At 49.3% G+C, this 16065-nt stretch overlaps 1 protein-coding gene across 1 annotated transcript in view; it reads right to left on the bottom strand.

The window, feature by feature from the left end:
* Positions 1-16065, bottom strand: part of atrn (attractin) — a gene marked incomplete at both ends in the record, with an annotated part of 85765 nt that overhangs the window by 46499 nt on the left and 23201 nt on the right. The window contains 4 exon segments of the mRNA XM_080538806.1: positions 1360-1444; positions 5142-5296; positions 14697-14880; positions 15508-15763. Coding sequence (XP_080394932.1) covers positions 1360-1444; positions 5142-5296; positions 14697-14880; positions 15508-15763 — 680 coding nt within the window.

Below are 16065 nucleotides of genomic sequence, written 5' to 3' on the forward strand. Positions count from 1 at the left end.
CAGGCCTGTAGAACAGACAGTCAAACACCTAGAACAGGCCTGTAGAACAGATAGTCAAACACCAAGAACAGGCCTGTAGAACAGACAGTCAAACACAGAGAACAGGCCTGTAGAACAGACAGTCAAACACCTAGAACAGGCCTGTAGAACAGACAGTCAAACACAGAGAACAGGCCTGTAGAACAGACAGTCAAACACCTAGAACAGGCCTGTAGAACAGACAGTCAAACACAGAGAACAGGCCTGTAGAACAGACAGTCAAACACCTAGAACAGGCCTGTAGAACAGACAGTCAAACACAGAGAACAGGCCTGTAGAACAGACAGTCAAACACCAAGAACAGGCCTGTAGAACAGACAGTCAAACACCAAGAACAGGCCTGTAGAACAGCCAGTCAAACACCTAGAACAGGCCTGTAGAACAGACAGTCAAACACAGAGAACAGGCCTGTAGAACAGCCAGTCAAACACCTAGAACAGGCCTGTAGAACAGACAGTCAAAGACAGAGAACAGGCCTGTAGAACAGACAGTCAAACACCTAGAACAGGCCTGTAGAACAGACAGTCAAACACCTAGAACAGGCCTGTAGAACAGACAGTCAAACACCTAGAACAGGCCTGTAGAACAGTCCGACACTGCGGTCTGGAGGAGACGGCTTCATGGCCATTTCTGTTACTGTGGTTTCTGTTATGTGATAAGCCTCCTCCTGCTATAGGCTGCGCTTCTAATTTAATTCATTTGGACGGGACTGTACAAATCCCGTCAACGAAACACCTGTCAATCAAAAACTCAGCTTCTAATCCCGCGGTTACACTGGAAACCGTGAAATCTGACGGTTTAACGGTTTAACAGTTTCTAAAATTGGAAACCGCCCAACTCTAGTTACAGCAGCTCACATCACAAACACAACAAAATAAAGTGACAATAGAATAAAATAGACATCACTGTAATAATAAAATAGACATCTCTGTAATAAAATGAGTATGCATGGTCACAAAGATGTCCCTGTCCTATGAGACTGTAGCTGCTGTCCTATGAGAGGTGGTTGTATGAGAGGTGGTTGTATGAGAGGTGGTTGTAAACTGTTAACTGTCCTATGAGGTGGTTGTAGGGTTAGTTAGGGTTAGTTAGGGTTAGTTAGTTAGGGTTATGTACCTGTTGCTGTAGACAGGTTAGTTAGGGTTATGTTAGGGTTAGTTAGTTAGGGTTATGTACCTGTTGCTGTAGACAGGTTAGTTAGGGTTATGTTAGGGTTAGGGTTAGTTAGGGTTATGTACCTGTTTCTGTAGACAGGTTAGTTAGGGTTATGTTAGGGTTAGTTAGGATTAGGGTTAGTTAGGGTTAGTTAGGGTTATGTACCTGTTGCTGTAGACGGCTGTGTGGCCGAAGCGGTTGACATCGTGGTGGAGGTCTGGTCTGGGCAGCACAGACCACTCATCACAGGCTGCAGGAGGAGAGACACAGGTCATAGGTCAAACACAGGTCAAACTCTACACAGGTCAAACTCTACACAGGTCAAACTGCCACATTCAGGTTTAGGGGACGGTTTCACAGACCAGACTTGAGTCTAGTCCTGGACTAAATCACATCTTCAATGTAAAATCTCCTTTAAAGACGGTCTTTAGTCTGGGATTGGGCGTAAGCCTCGTCTGTGAAAGCGGCCCAGAGACTTGTTGAATTGTTACTGGCTTTGGGGGGGTTAGGGTCAGACATGGACGATGAGAGCATACATGGAGAGAAGAAGATGTTTCTACATAGAGAGATGGAAGCAGAGAGATAGAGAGAGAGGTACAAAGAGAGATGGAAGCAAGAGATAGAGAGAGAGATACATAGAGAGATACATAGAGAGATGGAAGCAGAGAAAGATACATAGAGAGATACATAGAGAGATGGAAGCAGAGAGAGATACATAGAGAGATACAGAGAGAGATACATAGAGAGATGGAAGCAGAGAGAGATACAGAGAGAGATGGAAGCAGAGAGAGATACATAGAGAGATGGAAGCAGAGAGAGATACATAGAGAGATACAGAGAGAGATACAGAGAGAGATGGAAGCAGAGAGATACAGAGAGAGATACAGAGAGAGATACAGAGAGATACAGAGAGAGATGGAAGCAGAGAAAGATACATAGAGAGATACATAGAGAGATGGAAGCAGAGAGAGATACATAGAGAGATACAGAGAGAGATACATAGAGAGATGGAAGCAGAGAGAGATACATAGAGAGATACAGAGAGAGATACATAGAGAGATGGAAGCAGAGAGAGATACATAGAGAGATACAGAGAGAGATACATAGAGAGATGGAAGCAGAGAGAGATACAGAGAGAGATACAGAGAGATACAGAGAGAGATGGAAGCAGAGAAAGATACATAGAGAGATACATAGAGAGATGGAAGCAGAGAGAGATACATAGAGAGATACAGAGAGAGATACATAGAGAGATGGAAGCAGAGAGAGATACATAGAGAGATACAGAGAGAGATACATAGAGAGATACAGAGAGAGATGGAAGCAGAGAGAGATACATAGAGAGATGGAAGCAGAGAGAGATACAGAGAGAGATGGAAGCAGAGAGATACAAAGAGAGATACAGAGAGATACAGAGAGACATGCAGAGAGATACAGAGAGAGATACATAGAGAGATACAGAGAGAGATACAGAGAGAGATGGAAGCAGAGAGATACAGAGAGAGATACAGAGAGAGATGGAAGCAGAGAGATACAGAGAGAGATACAGAGAGAGATACATAGAGAGATACAGAGAGAGATACAGAGAGAGATACATAGAGAGATACAGAGAGAGATACAGAGAGAGATGGAAGCAGAGAGATACAGAGAGAGATACAGAGAGACATGCAGAGAGAGATACAGAGAGACAGAGAGATGGAAGCAGAGAGAGATACAGAGAGAGATGGAAGCAGAGAGATACAGAGAGAGATACAGAGAGAGATACATAGAGAGATGGAAGCAGAGAGATACAGAGAGAGATACAGAGGCTACTAGCGTCTCTTAGCTGAAGGAGACAGGTGCTTCCTGCTCTGCCACTGTTCTCGTCATGCTGCCGTTGTTGCAGGTTAAGATGAAACCGGCAGACAGAGCAAAACACTGTGTGGGTAGACAGCGCCCTCTGCTGGCCATGTCTGGTAACAGCAGGCCAGATTGGGGTGGATTTACAACCACGTGGACCCAATGTCAAGAGACATCAACAGGCCTTAAATCCTCCATTTTAATTGAGTTCAGCGTGTTAAGGAGGGGTAATTAGTCCTCAGAGCTCAGACCATTTCCACTGTAATTAGTACACAATAACAGAGCTGCTACCACCACCACTACTACTACTACCCTCCTCCCTGCAGCTGTTTATCAGAGGAGGGGGGGCGCCCTGCCAAGGCTTCTCTGGCCAATTACAGAGCCAGTCTCCCAACACAAAGCGCCCGTTTATAGCTGAGGGCAACAATGAGCCAAATCACTCTCCGTTTAAAAGGAAAATCGTACATTAAATGAATTGAGAATCGTAACATTGTGTTGCGGTAGTAAAGTAGACCACATGGATCACTCAGGGAAGGCTGTCTCAGGTGTGAGGAACCGTCGGGTAATTAAACCACGGGGGAATTGTGGTAGTATTTAAATGGGATGTTTTGTCTCTCTCTGGTCCTGTCAATCCCAGGCTAATAGCTTTAGATGCTAATAGCGTTAGATGCTAACAGCGTTAGATGCTAACAGTACGCAGACAGGAGATGCGTCTCAGATGCTGGATGATGTTTCCATCACATCTCTGAGTCTCTGAGCTGAACAAAGGGAGTCTGAAGTCTCTGAGTTTTTTTTTTTTCCCGTCCCCTGGAGATTTTAATTTTCCTGAGTGTCAATCATCTCATAAGGATAGTGAGACTGAACGTCCCCGAGCCATCCTGTCTGTCCCCGGGGGGGGGGGGGGGGGGGACTGTCACTGCAGCTCAGAGACAAAGACCAGCTCAGCTCAGACTTACGGAGCTTATGAGGAGGAGGAGAGAACAGACAGTGTTTACAGTCGCTCGCTAATTGAGACACCAGTTCAGATCAGGAACAGAAACTCCACTCCTCATTTGATGAACTAAAAACATAACTTGAGACTGACTGGAGGCTGCCGAACTTCTGAGGAGACGCTGTTCGCTGTTTCATGACATCAGACGACTTTGATGACAAGTACTCAAACCGGATTAATCCGGTTTAGAACACATTAAAGATGGATTAAAGTGGGAATCAGCAGAAGTGAAGGATGTGTGTGTCTATGGTTGTTATAGTGGTTATCTCAGTCTAATAGGCTGTTAACATATACAATATAATTAATATAAATGAGATGTAGATGTTCCTGAGGTGAGCTGAGGTAACTGTATTCTGATTGTGTCTTGTATGTTCTGGTGTATTGTATGCTCTTTATGTTTCTTGGTGTGTTGTTTTTGTATGTTCTTGTCTTGGTTGTTTTGTCTACCAGCGAGGACCACGTCGGAAACAAGTGTTTCAGTTACGCTTTTACCTGCTATCCTCTGGGATGGACTGTCTGGACTTTATACCCAAATAAATAAATCAATCAATCAATCAATCAACTGACATTTAAGCTGAATTAAAGTGGGAATCTGCAAAAGTGAAGCATGTGTCTGTCTACAGTTGTTTGCTCATATTAAATATAATGAATCTAAATTAGATGTAGCTGTTCCTGAGGAGACTGAACGAGGTCGTAGGTCATGAAGTATTATTAATATATATATATATATATATATATATATATAATAACTAGATATGAAGTATTATTAATATATATATATATATATATAATATCTAGATATGAAGTATTATTAATTTATATATAATATCTAGATATGAAGTATTATTAATATATAATATCTAGATATGAAGTATTATTAATATATATATATAATATCTAGATATGAAGTATTATTAATATATATATAATATGTCGATGTTTCTGAGGTGGGTTAGGGTTAGGACTGACCGAGGTCGTAGGTCATGAAGTATTATTAATATATATATAATATCTAGATGTTCTGAGGTGACTGACCGAGGTCGTAGGTCATGAAGTATTATTAATATATATATATATAATATCTAGATGTTCTGAGGTGGGTTAGGGTTAGACTGACCGAGGTCGTAGGTCATGAAGTCAGAGGAGAAGCACTTGGCCCCGTGGCTCATGGACGTGTCGTTGTGTGTGTTCCCCCCGAACACCAGCATGGTGCCGCCCACCAGGACCGCCGTGTGCAGGTACCGGAAGAACCCGCTGTCCTTCAGCACCGTCCTGGACAGAAGGGTCAAAGGTCAGCAGGGTCAAAGATCAGCAGGGTCAAAGGTCAGCAGGGTCAAGTGTCAGCAGGGTCAAAGGTCACAACAACACCACGTATTCAGGCCCTATAGTGTTACACACTATTAAGGATATTACTATTAACACCTTTACATTTACATGTTTGGCATTTAGCAGACGACCTTTAACCTTTATCCAAAGAGACTTGCACTTGGAGGAGGAGTTGGACTAACTAACGTATCTGTTGCAATGTACCCTTCTCTTTAGTATTCTCTTCTTCTTTTCTATGGTAACTGTTATGAAGGCCCACAATTTAGAGCCAGTTAGTTTCCCCGAATCAGCCCTATTTTGCCCCTGTTATTTCCTTTATTATTTTCCATACTGTTCATGTACGTTTTCATGAAGGTGTATGTATTGTTATTGTAATTGTATAAGTTCTGTCTTAGATTTGTTTAGTATTGTGTAAGCGCCAGTTTAGTGGGCGTGGTTTTGAGTGGCGTACGTGACCGGATGTATGATTGGCGTACGTGACCGGATGTATGTTCGGTTGGTGTATATATAGCGACGGAAGTGGTCTGTGCGTCAGAGTGATGAGAGTAACGAGAGTGACATGAGAAGGAGAAACGAGAAGTCGATCTAAGATGGCGGAGTCAGTAAAACGCACACCGTGCTGAAGCTGAAGACCTGAAGAGTGATTATTGAGTTTACCACTGTGACAGAGGGCAAACCTTACAGCAGCAATTCAACATCTCTCAACAGTCCACAAGGAGAACGGGAGACTCTGAGTGTCGGAGGAGACCTGCCTTTGGCATTGACTGTTAGTAGTGAATCACGGGCTACCCGCAGCACCGCGGGAGTTCGGAGTTCGTTGAGTTGGCAGCGCTAGCCCAGTTTAGCTGTGTCCCCGTTAGCCAGCCTTGCCAGCCGCCGGCTGCTAACGTTGGACCAAGCGAGACCCAAGCTGGACAGAGCCGTCGCCTTCACGAGGTGGATTGCGACCGACCGTGGACCACCGGACCTGAGCCATTCACACCTCGTCGTGGACTACGAAGAAGCCCCTTTCCCTTCGAGTTGCTACGTCACCCCCCCCCTTTGTCTGCTGCCTTCCTCGAAGCACATGCGAGCTCCAACCAGGCCTCAACGCGCTCCTTTCAGTCCGGGACTCTAAGCCTTTTCCAGGCCAGGCCCTGCGTGTGAGTGAGTGATTTGAGTGTGTGTGTGGCCGGCTGGGAGGGAGTATATACGGGGATGTATATATCATTTGTCTAAATAAATGTGTTTGTTAATCTTTGCTACATTACAGTGTGTTTAGTTGTCTGTTAGCTAATGCTAATGCTAATGCTAATTCTAATGCTAATGCTAATGCTAGTACTGCTAGTCTAAAGGGTTGCTGGCGCCCCCTGCCTGTATCCTCCTACACTGCCGATTTAGCTCCGAGTTAGTTAGATAACCAGCCCTTCCTAAATTCTACAGTCCTTTAGCTACTCCCTGGTTACAATTGGTCCTTCGAGCCGGATAGGTTGTGTAGTGATAGCATGGCTGAGCGCAGCCAACCAGACAAGACAGTTACCCCCCCTTCTCCGCCCCCTGAGCCAGAGCCACGACCACAGAGAGTCCCGCGGTTGCCTCCGAGGTTACAGGAGTATGAGCTTGAGCTCGAAAGCTCACTGAGTGGTAGTGAGGAGCGCACTCCACGGGATACAGTGGTCGGAGAGGCCGAGGTGTCCGCCGGCGCCGCGGGTGGATAGCACCGAGACAGCCATCAAAGAGCACCAGCCTGAGGATGAGATGGCAGAACAGCAGGGTTTTGCCGTAGAAACGGAAGAGCAGGAAGGAGAGGCCCGGTCCGACAGCGCCTGCGGGCGGAAGAGGGAGGGCCTCAGCCTTAACGATCTGCCTCCCAGTACGGCGCGCTCGAGACCTAGCTCCTGCCGTTCAGTGGCTTCCTCCCGGTCCAGGGTTTCCGTGGGCAGTTCTGCCTCTGGGGCGGATAGCATGCACTCCAGAGGGAGTAGTGCCGCGCTGTCAGAATGTATGCGCCAACAGGCCGAGATGGCGTTAGAGCGGGAACGCCTCCAGTTCGAGCGTGAACGCCTCCAGATGGAGGGGGCGGAACGCGCGGCGGAGAGGCAGCGCCAGGAGGCGCTAGAACGTGAACGCCTCCAGATGGACGGAGCGGAACGTGCGGCGGAGAGACAGCGCCAGGAGGCGTTAGAGAGGGAACGTGCGGCGGAGAGACAGCGCCAGGAGGCGTTAGAGAGGGAACGCATCCAGTTCGAGCGCGAGCGCCTCCAGATGGAGGGGGCGGAACGCGCGGCGGAGAGGCAGATGGCGAGAGAGCAACTGCACGCGGAGAAGATGGAGGAAATGATGCAGACCATGCGCGACGTGTGCATCAGCAGAGCTCCGTCGGCCCGTAGCTCCAGAGCATCATCCGCACGGCCCTCTCGAGTGCCATCTCCTGAACCCCCCGCCGATGGCTCCATGACCCCCGCCATGACTGTCCAACTACAGGCCCAGCTGACCACCTGGAAGGAAGAGGACCAGGGACCCGACCGCTACGCGGCCCAGAGGGAGCCAGCGTCGCTGCCCGGGAGGGGAGCCATTCACCAAGAGCGTAGCACACCCCTAGGTCCTCCAGGGAACCAAAATGCATGCAGGCCGGACACCCAGACCGTCACTCCAGCCCCGATCATCCACTACAGGATGTTTCCCCAGGTGGAGGGACCCAAGTTCCCCTTCTTCAAGGACGAGGACAGGAGCCAGTATGTGGAACTACGCATCTGCCTAGACACGCTCTTGGACGACTCCTGCTCAGAGTCCTACAAATATGCGATTCTCCTTCAGCATGTGAGGAACCCCAGAGCCCACAACATGGTTCTGGCCCATGCCTCCGCATCGACACCTTACACCAGAGCGCTCGCCGACTTGGATGCCCGCTACGGTCGTCCCTGGAACCACGCCCTTGCTGAACTGCAAGCCCTCGAACAGCAGGCCCCCATCAAGGATGAACGGGCGCTAGATGACTTCGCGCTCCGCGTGCACACCTTGGTTGGAATGCTGAAGACGCAGGGCCCAGCTGGCGCCAGCGAGATCAACAGCACCTCCAACGTAGAGCGGCTGCTCCGCAAGATCCCACGCTTCCGGCAGGAGAGGTTCCGGCGACAGCAGCGCGTTCGTAACCCCGGGAAGTTGGGTCTGAGCATGGCTGCCTTCGCGGAGTTCCTACTGGAGGAAGTGCATGACACCAACGTAGACGCCATGGGTTACGCTGAGCCGAAGAAGGAGAGGGAGAAGGGAGACCGCTGGGACAGGCCGAGCTCGAACAGAGGACGCCCAGTAGGAGTGCTGCACACGGAGGAGGAGCCTCGGAGAGAGAGGAAAGCCCGACCTGAGGGAAAGGATTCCTCTCAACCCCCTCAAAAGGGACGGAGAGGTCCACCGCCATGCCCGTACTGCACCAGCGAGCACTGGTTCAATGAGTGCAGTGACTTCAACAACCTGAGTACCGAGGCCAAGCAGAGGTGGCTCGAGGAGAACAAGAGGTGCTGGAACTGTGGGCGCGACCATCTGGCTAAGAACTGCACCTTGAGGAGAAAGTGCAACCGCTGTGAGGAGGTCCACCTCAACATCCTACACGAGGTCTCCCTCGCCAGGTCCACGGAGGGCACCAGAAGCCCTAGGTCCGGTAGCGCACCGGAAGAGGAAACACCTGTCTACTACCTAGACCCAACCCAGAGCAGCGGCTCCAAGGTCCTACTGAAGGTGGTGAAGGTCCGACTTCACCACAACAACGCTGTGTACGACACGTACGCCGTTCTAGACGACGGGTCGGAACGGACCATCCTTCTCCAGGAGGCAGTGCGCCAGTTGGGGCTCCAAGGGACTGAGGAGAAGCTGACTCTGCGCACGATACGTCGCGACCGTAAAGAGGTCACCGGGGCGAGAATCAACTTCTCTATCTCCCCGGCGGGGCGGCCGTCGGACAGATATCGGCTTAAGAATGTCTTCACCGCAGACCAGCTAGCGCTCTCCCGCTACGACTACCCCCTGGAGAGATTACGCGCAAGATATTCCCACCTACGGCGAGTAGACCTACATCCGATAGAAGGAGCGGAGCCAACCCTTCTCATCGGCTCGGACAACGCTGCACTGATCGTGTCGCTCCGTCCTCCGCTGAGAGGACCACGAGGCTGCCCGATGGCTGTTAAGACTGCGCTTGGGTGGGCCCTCCAAGGCGCTACCGAGTGGAGAGATAGAGACGGGAGAGCTACGTCATCCCTCCATGTCCGAACCGAAGAAGTGCAGACCATCAACTGCCTTCACACCAGTGTGGACTCCATGAATTCGGCGCTACCAGACAACGTCCAGAAGCTGTGGACGCTAGACGTTGCGCCCTACAAGAATGAGAAGCTCTACGTACGGTCAAAGGAGGACGTCTACGCCATAGACCTCCTTAAAGCAAAGACAGTGCGTATCGAAGTCCAGGGCGTGAAGAGAACATCTACCAGCCCTGTCTCGAAACCCAGCAGGAGAAGATCTACCAGCCCTTTGTCTAAACCGAGGAGGAAAAGATCTACTAGCTTGTCGGTGAGGAAGAGGTCAGCTCAAAGGAGGAAGACGCCGGCGGTGCCAGAGCCGGACGATACTCCGCTGACCGCTGAGTTGGAGCTAGCTCTGCCTGCACCTGTGGCCATGGCCTACACCCAACTGAAGGTGAAGGAGGAGGAGCCAGAGCCGGAGCTAGAGGCGGAGCCAACGGAGAGCAGCGGAGTTGTGGTGTTGTTGGACGACCCCGTAGCCGAAGACACGAAACCACGCATCCGTAAAAGTCCGTTCAAACACGGCAAGAAAAGGCGAAGGAACTTACAAGGAAAGTGGTGCAAACAGAAGCAGAAACCGGGAGAGAAAAGGTTAAGACGTCAGGCTATATCGCCCGAAGGCGGGGCAAGTCCAGACGGCGTCGGAGACGATGTTAGCGAAAACATAAACAAGTACCCTGAGAAGAGGAAGAAGAAGAGCCGGTTCTCTGATGCCACAGACCAGGAGATGGATGTGGTTAAAATAATACGTGTTGATGACTCTAATAGACCACGGCAGGAAACCTTTGCCAAGCCACAGGGTGTCTACCAGGGGACAAGCTCCAGAGCTGAGATGACCCGGACACAGACTCCAGACACAGGCAATGTTTTGGATGTGTTGAACAACATACAAATTGAGAATGTGGAAGAGGCCAACTTCCTGAAGGACAAGCTGTGTCATCTTCTGAAAAAGTTCCAAGCCAACAAATCAGAGAAGGTTGAGCACAAAAGCCAAGGTCCAACAGTTGTCTCCAACGACTACAGTCACATGAGCAAGGGCCACCTGGAATCTACTAGAGACCAATACGAAAGAAACTTCAGCCAAGTACAAGAGGAGAGACATTATGGAAGCCAACCCAGGCGATCACCGAAACTCTACTCCCCAGAAACTACACAGGGTCTCTACAGAGAGAGACCCAGAGATGCAGAGGAGCCATTGGAGAAACACAGCCATGCAAGTCGTTCTGAACCCAGAGGTTCAAGGAGAAACCATTATGAAGAGGTCTTTGGACAGGTTGACAGGTACCCACCATCCCATGCCTGGCAGGAAGAGCCATTGAAGTATCCGGAGAGGTCCCAAGGGTCCATGTACCCAGATGACTATCCACCTGCTGTGGATGAGTTTTATGACCCTTACCAACCTACACCCCCCACTCGAAGGGAGTGGGGATATGGGATGCCCCCTGGCCCTCAGACCTCCACTAGCCTGGACACTATCACCTCATACCTCACGCTGCTAGAGCAGCCTAGCCAGTGTGCCTTCCATAGTTAACTGAAACCGAGGGTTTCATGGGGCGGCTGTTATGAAGGCCCACAATTTAGAGCCAGTTAGTTTCCCCGAATCAGCCCTATTTTGCCCCTGTTATTTCCTTTATTATTTTCCATACTGTTCATGTACGTTTTCATGAAGGTGTATGTATTGTTATTGTAATTGTATAAGTTCTGTCTTAGATTTGTTTAGTATTGTGTAAGCGCCAGTTTAGTGGGCGTGGTTTTGAGTGGCGTACGTGACCGGATGTATGATTGGCGTACGTGACCGGATGTATGTTCGGTTGGTGTATATATAGCGACGGAAGTGGTCTGTGCGTCAGAGTGATGAGAGTAACGAGAGTGACATGAGAAGGAGAAACGAGAAGTCGATCTAAGATGGCGGAGTCAGTAAAACGCACACCGTGCTGAAGCTGAAGACCTGAAGAGTGATTATTGAGTTTACCACTGTGACAGAGGGCAAACCTTACAGCAGCAATTCAACATCTCTCAACAGTCCACAAGGAGAACGGGAGACTCTGAGTGTCGGAGGAGACCTGCCTTTGGCATTGACTGTTAGTAGTGAATCACGGGCTACCCGCAGCACCGCGGGAGTTCGGAGTTCGTTGAGTTGGCAGCGCTAGCCCAGTTTAGCTGTGTCCCCGTTAGCCAGCCTTGCCAGCCGCCGGCTGCTAACGTTGGACCAAGCGAGACCCAAGCTGGACAGAGCCGTCGCCTTCACGAGGTGGATTGCGACCGACCGTGGACCACCGGACCTGAGCCATTCACACCTCGTCGTGGACTACGAAGAAGCCCCTTTCCCTTCGAGTTGCTACGTCACCCCCCCCCTTTGTCTGCTGCCTTCCTCGAAGCACATGCGAGCTCCAACCAGGCCTCAACGCGCTCCTTTCAGTCCGGGACTCTAAGCCTTTTCCAGGCCAGGCCCTGCGTGTGAGTGAGTGATTTGAGTGTGTGTGTGGCCGGCTGGGAGGGAGTATATACGGGGATGTATATATCATTTGTCTAAATAAATGTGTTTGTTAATCTTTGCTACATTACTGTGTGTTTAGTTGTCTGTTAGCTAATGCTAATGCTAATGCTAATTCTAATGCTAATGCTAATGCTAGTACTGCTAGTCTAAAGGGTTGCTGGCGCCCCCTGCCTGTATCCTCCTACACTGCCGATTTAGCTCCGAGTTAGTTAGATAACCAGCCCTTCCTAAATTCTACAGTCCTTTAGCTACTCCCTGGTTACAGTAACTCTGGTGAGTTATTTGCTTGTATGTACATACATATATATAATTATTACTATTTTATAAGATTTGTTTTATCTTTTTCAAAAATGTGTCCCAGACTCCCTCAGTGTGTGTTCAGTCAGTGTGTGTTCAGGCTGTGTTCAGTCAGTGTGTGTTCAGGCTGTGTTCAGCGTGTGTTCAGGCTGTGTTCAGTGTGTGTTCAGGCAGTGTGTGTTCAGCGTGTGTTCAGGCTGTGTTCAGTGTGTGTTCAGTCAGTGTGTGTTGAGTGTGTGTTGAGTGTGTGTTCAGTGTGTGTTCAGTGTGTGTTCAGTGTGTGTCCAGTGTGTGTTCAGTGTGTGTTCAGTGTGTTCAGTGTGTGTTCAGTGTGTGTTTAGTGTGTGTCCAGTGTGTGTTCAGTGTGTGTCCAGTGTGTGTTCAGTCTGTCTGTGTTCAGCGTGTGTTCAGTGTGTGTTCAATGTGTGTTCAGTGTGTGTTCAGTGTGTTCAATGTGTGTTCAGTGTGTGTTCAGTGTGTTGAGTGTGTGTTCAGTGTGTGTTGAGTGTGTGTTCAGTGTGTGTCCAGTGTGTGTTCAGCGTGTGTCCAGTGTGTGTTCAGTGTGTGTCCAGTGTGTGTCCAGCGTGTGTCCAGTGTGTGTTCAGTGTGTGTTCAGTGTGTTCAGTGTGTGATCAGTGTGTGTTCAGTGTGTGTTCAGTGTGTGTTCAGTGTGTGTTCAGCGTGTGTTCAGTGTGTGTTCAGTGTGTGTTGAGTGTGTGGTCAGTGTGTTCAGTGTGTGTTGAGTGTGTGTTCAGTGTGTGTTCAGTGTGTTGAGTGTGTGTTGAGTGTGTGTTGAGTGTGTGTTGAGTGTGTGTTCAGTGTGTTGAGTGTGTGTTGAGTGTGTGCTCAGTGTGTTCAGTGTGTGTTCAGTGTGTGTTCAGCGTGTGTTCAGCGTGTGTTCAGTGTAGTGCTGTCCCAAACGACTATTTTTCTAACGATTAATCTAGCGATTATTTTATCGATTATTCGATTAGTCTAACGACTAATTTATCGGTAAGTCTAACGATAATTTTTGTACTGTAAAAAAAAAAAAAAAGTATTTGTCTCCACCTCACTGCTATGTTTAGCCAACTTGAATGCCAACATGGCCATTTAGAAGTCTGTCCATCACCACAACACATAGCTAGCTAACGTTACTCTCGCTGCTATGTTATGATTAGCTAAATTGATGCTAACGTAGCATGCGAGCTACGAGCTAGATAACGTACAGTAGGTGCTTGCACCACAATGACAATAGGCTACCGTAGCTAGCCAGCTACATAGCTAACGTTACTAACACCAGAAGACAAGACATACGAACTGTGGTGAGCTACATTGCTTGTGTAACATTAGCTAGTAGCTATCCATTTTTCACTCATACACTTAATTGTCTCGCCTGGTAAAATAAAGGTAAAAAAAAAAAAAAAAAAACGCCATTTTGTTTATTTACGACTAACCGACGCATATTACGCTAACCGACGTATTGACGTAGTCGGTGACGTCGACGACGTCGAATAATCGTAACAGCCCTAGTTCAGTGTGTGTTCAGTGTGTGTTCAGTATGTGTTGAGTGTGTGTTTAGTGTGTTCAGTGTGTGTTCAGTGTGTTGAGTGTGTGTTGAGTGTGTTGAGTGTGTGTTCAGTGTGTTGAGTGTGTGCTCAGTGTGTTCAGTGTGTGTTGAGTGTGTTGAGTGTGTTCAGTGTGTGTCCAGTGTGTGTTCAGCGTGTGTTCAGCGTGTTGAGTGTGTGTTCAGTGTGTGTTCAGTGTGTGTTCAGCGTGTTGAGTGTGTGTTCAGTGTGTTGAGTGTGTTCAGTGTGTGTCCAGTGTGTGTTCAGTGTGTGTTGAGTGTGTTCAGTGTGTGTTCAGTGTGTGTTTAGTGTGTGTTCAGTGTGTGTCCAATGTGTGTTCAGTGTGTGTCCAGTGTGTGTTCAGTGTGTGTTCAGTGTGTGTTCAGTGTGTGTTGAGTGTGTTCAGTGTGTGTTGAGTGTGTGTTGAGTGTGTGTTCTGTGTGTGTCCAGTGTGTGTTCAGTGTGTGTTCAGTGTGTGTTGAGTGTGTGTTCAGGTTGTGTCCAGTGTGTGTTCAGTGTGTGTTGAGTGTGTTGAGTGTGTGTTGAGTGTGTGTTGAGTGTGTGTTCAGTGTGTTGAGTGTGTGTTCAGTGTGTTGAGTGTGTGTTCAGTGTGTTACGTGTGTTCAGTGTGTGTTCAGTGTGTTGAGTGTGTGTTGAGTGTGTGTTCAGTGTGTTGAGTGTGTTCAGTGTGTGTTCAGTGTGTTGAGTGTGTGTTGATTGTGTGTTGGTCTCACCAGCGTCTCTGGTCCACCTGGTACTTGTACAGGTCTCCTGCCAGGCCGTACTTGTTGGCGCTGAAGGCCTTGTAGCCGCCGTGGACGTAGACGGAGCGGGAGGGGGGGTCCAGCACGCTGCTGTGGCCGTAGCCCCCCTGCACCAGGGCCCCCGACGTACGCACCGACCCCCACGTGTTCTTACCTGCAGCACAGAGACAGAACAGACACTCAGTACAGACACAGTAAGGTACAGACACAGTAAGGTACAGACACAGTAAGGTACAGAGTAGACACAGTAAGGTACAGACACAGTAAGGTACAGACACAGGTCTGTTGCAGCGGTCTGAATGATCTTTAATCTTTAATCTCTGAACTGCCCACTTTTACAGCGTCTGTTCTAAGTGGTTGTCTAGTCTTTCTCTGCGACGTTGTAAAACGTCTGGTCACAGATCTGGTCTGAGCTTAAGGCCTTAAGGAGCTTTAAGACAAACCATGAGTGATGAGAGGAGGAGACATGTTCATCTAGAGAAAGACCAGAACATTCTCTCCCTCTGACCAATGTTGTACTCCTGGACCAGGCTGTAAGGTAGTCAGTACTGGACCAGGCTGTAAGGTACTCAGTACTGAACCAGGCTGTGAGGTAGTCAGGTGACCAGGCTGTAAGGTAGTCAGGTGACCTAGCTAAGGTACTCACCTATGTTGTACTGGACCTAGCTAAGGTAGTCAGGTGACCTAGCTAAAGTAGTCAGGTGACCTAGCTAAGGTAGTCAGTTGACCTGGCTAAGGTACTCACCTATGTTGTACTCCTGCACCTAGCTAAGGTACTCACCTATGTTGTACTCCTGCACCTGGCTGACGTAGCCGTAGAGGGGACAGTGTCCAAACAGGACCAGCATGAGCGGCCCCTCCCCCTCCCCCCCCGGGCCGGCCGGCACCACGTGGGCAGAGTGGCCCACCACGGCGTACTGGTCCTTGGCCCGCGGGCTCAGAGACGCCCAGGTCTGGTTCTGGATGTGGAACACCCACAGCTCGCTGGTCACGTTGCCCGTGGAGTCGATCTTCCCTCCGTACATGAAGATCTTCCCCTGGGGGAGGAGAGGAGAGGAGAGGAGAGGAGAGGAGAGGAGAGGAGAGGAGAGGAGAGGAGAGGAGAGGAGAGGAGAGGAGAGGAGAGGAGAGGAGGGTTAGACATGACAGGAGAAGAGGAGTCAGGACATTTCACATATTGGGGTTGAGGCGGGCGGCTGTGTCTCAGGAGGTAGAGTCGGCGTCTAATGATCGCAAGGTTGGCAGATCGGCGGTTCGAGCCCCGGCTGGCCACATGTCGAGGTGTCCTTGGGCAAGACACTGAACCCCAAATTGCTCCCAGTGAGCGGGCCGGCGCCTT

The sequence above is a fragment of the Nansenia antarctica genome (genome assembly GCF_963989245.1).
Source record: "Nansenia antarctica genome assembly, chromosome: 1".
Lineage (NCBI taxonomy): Eukaryota > Metazoa > Chordata > Actinopteri > Argentiniformes > Microstomatidae > Nansenia > Nansenia antarctica.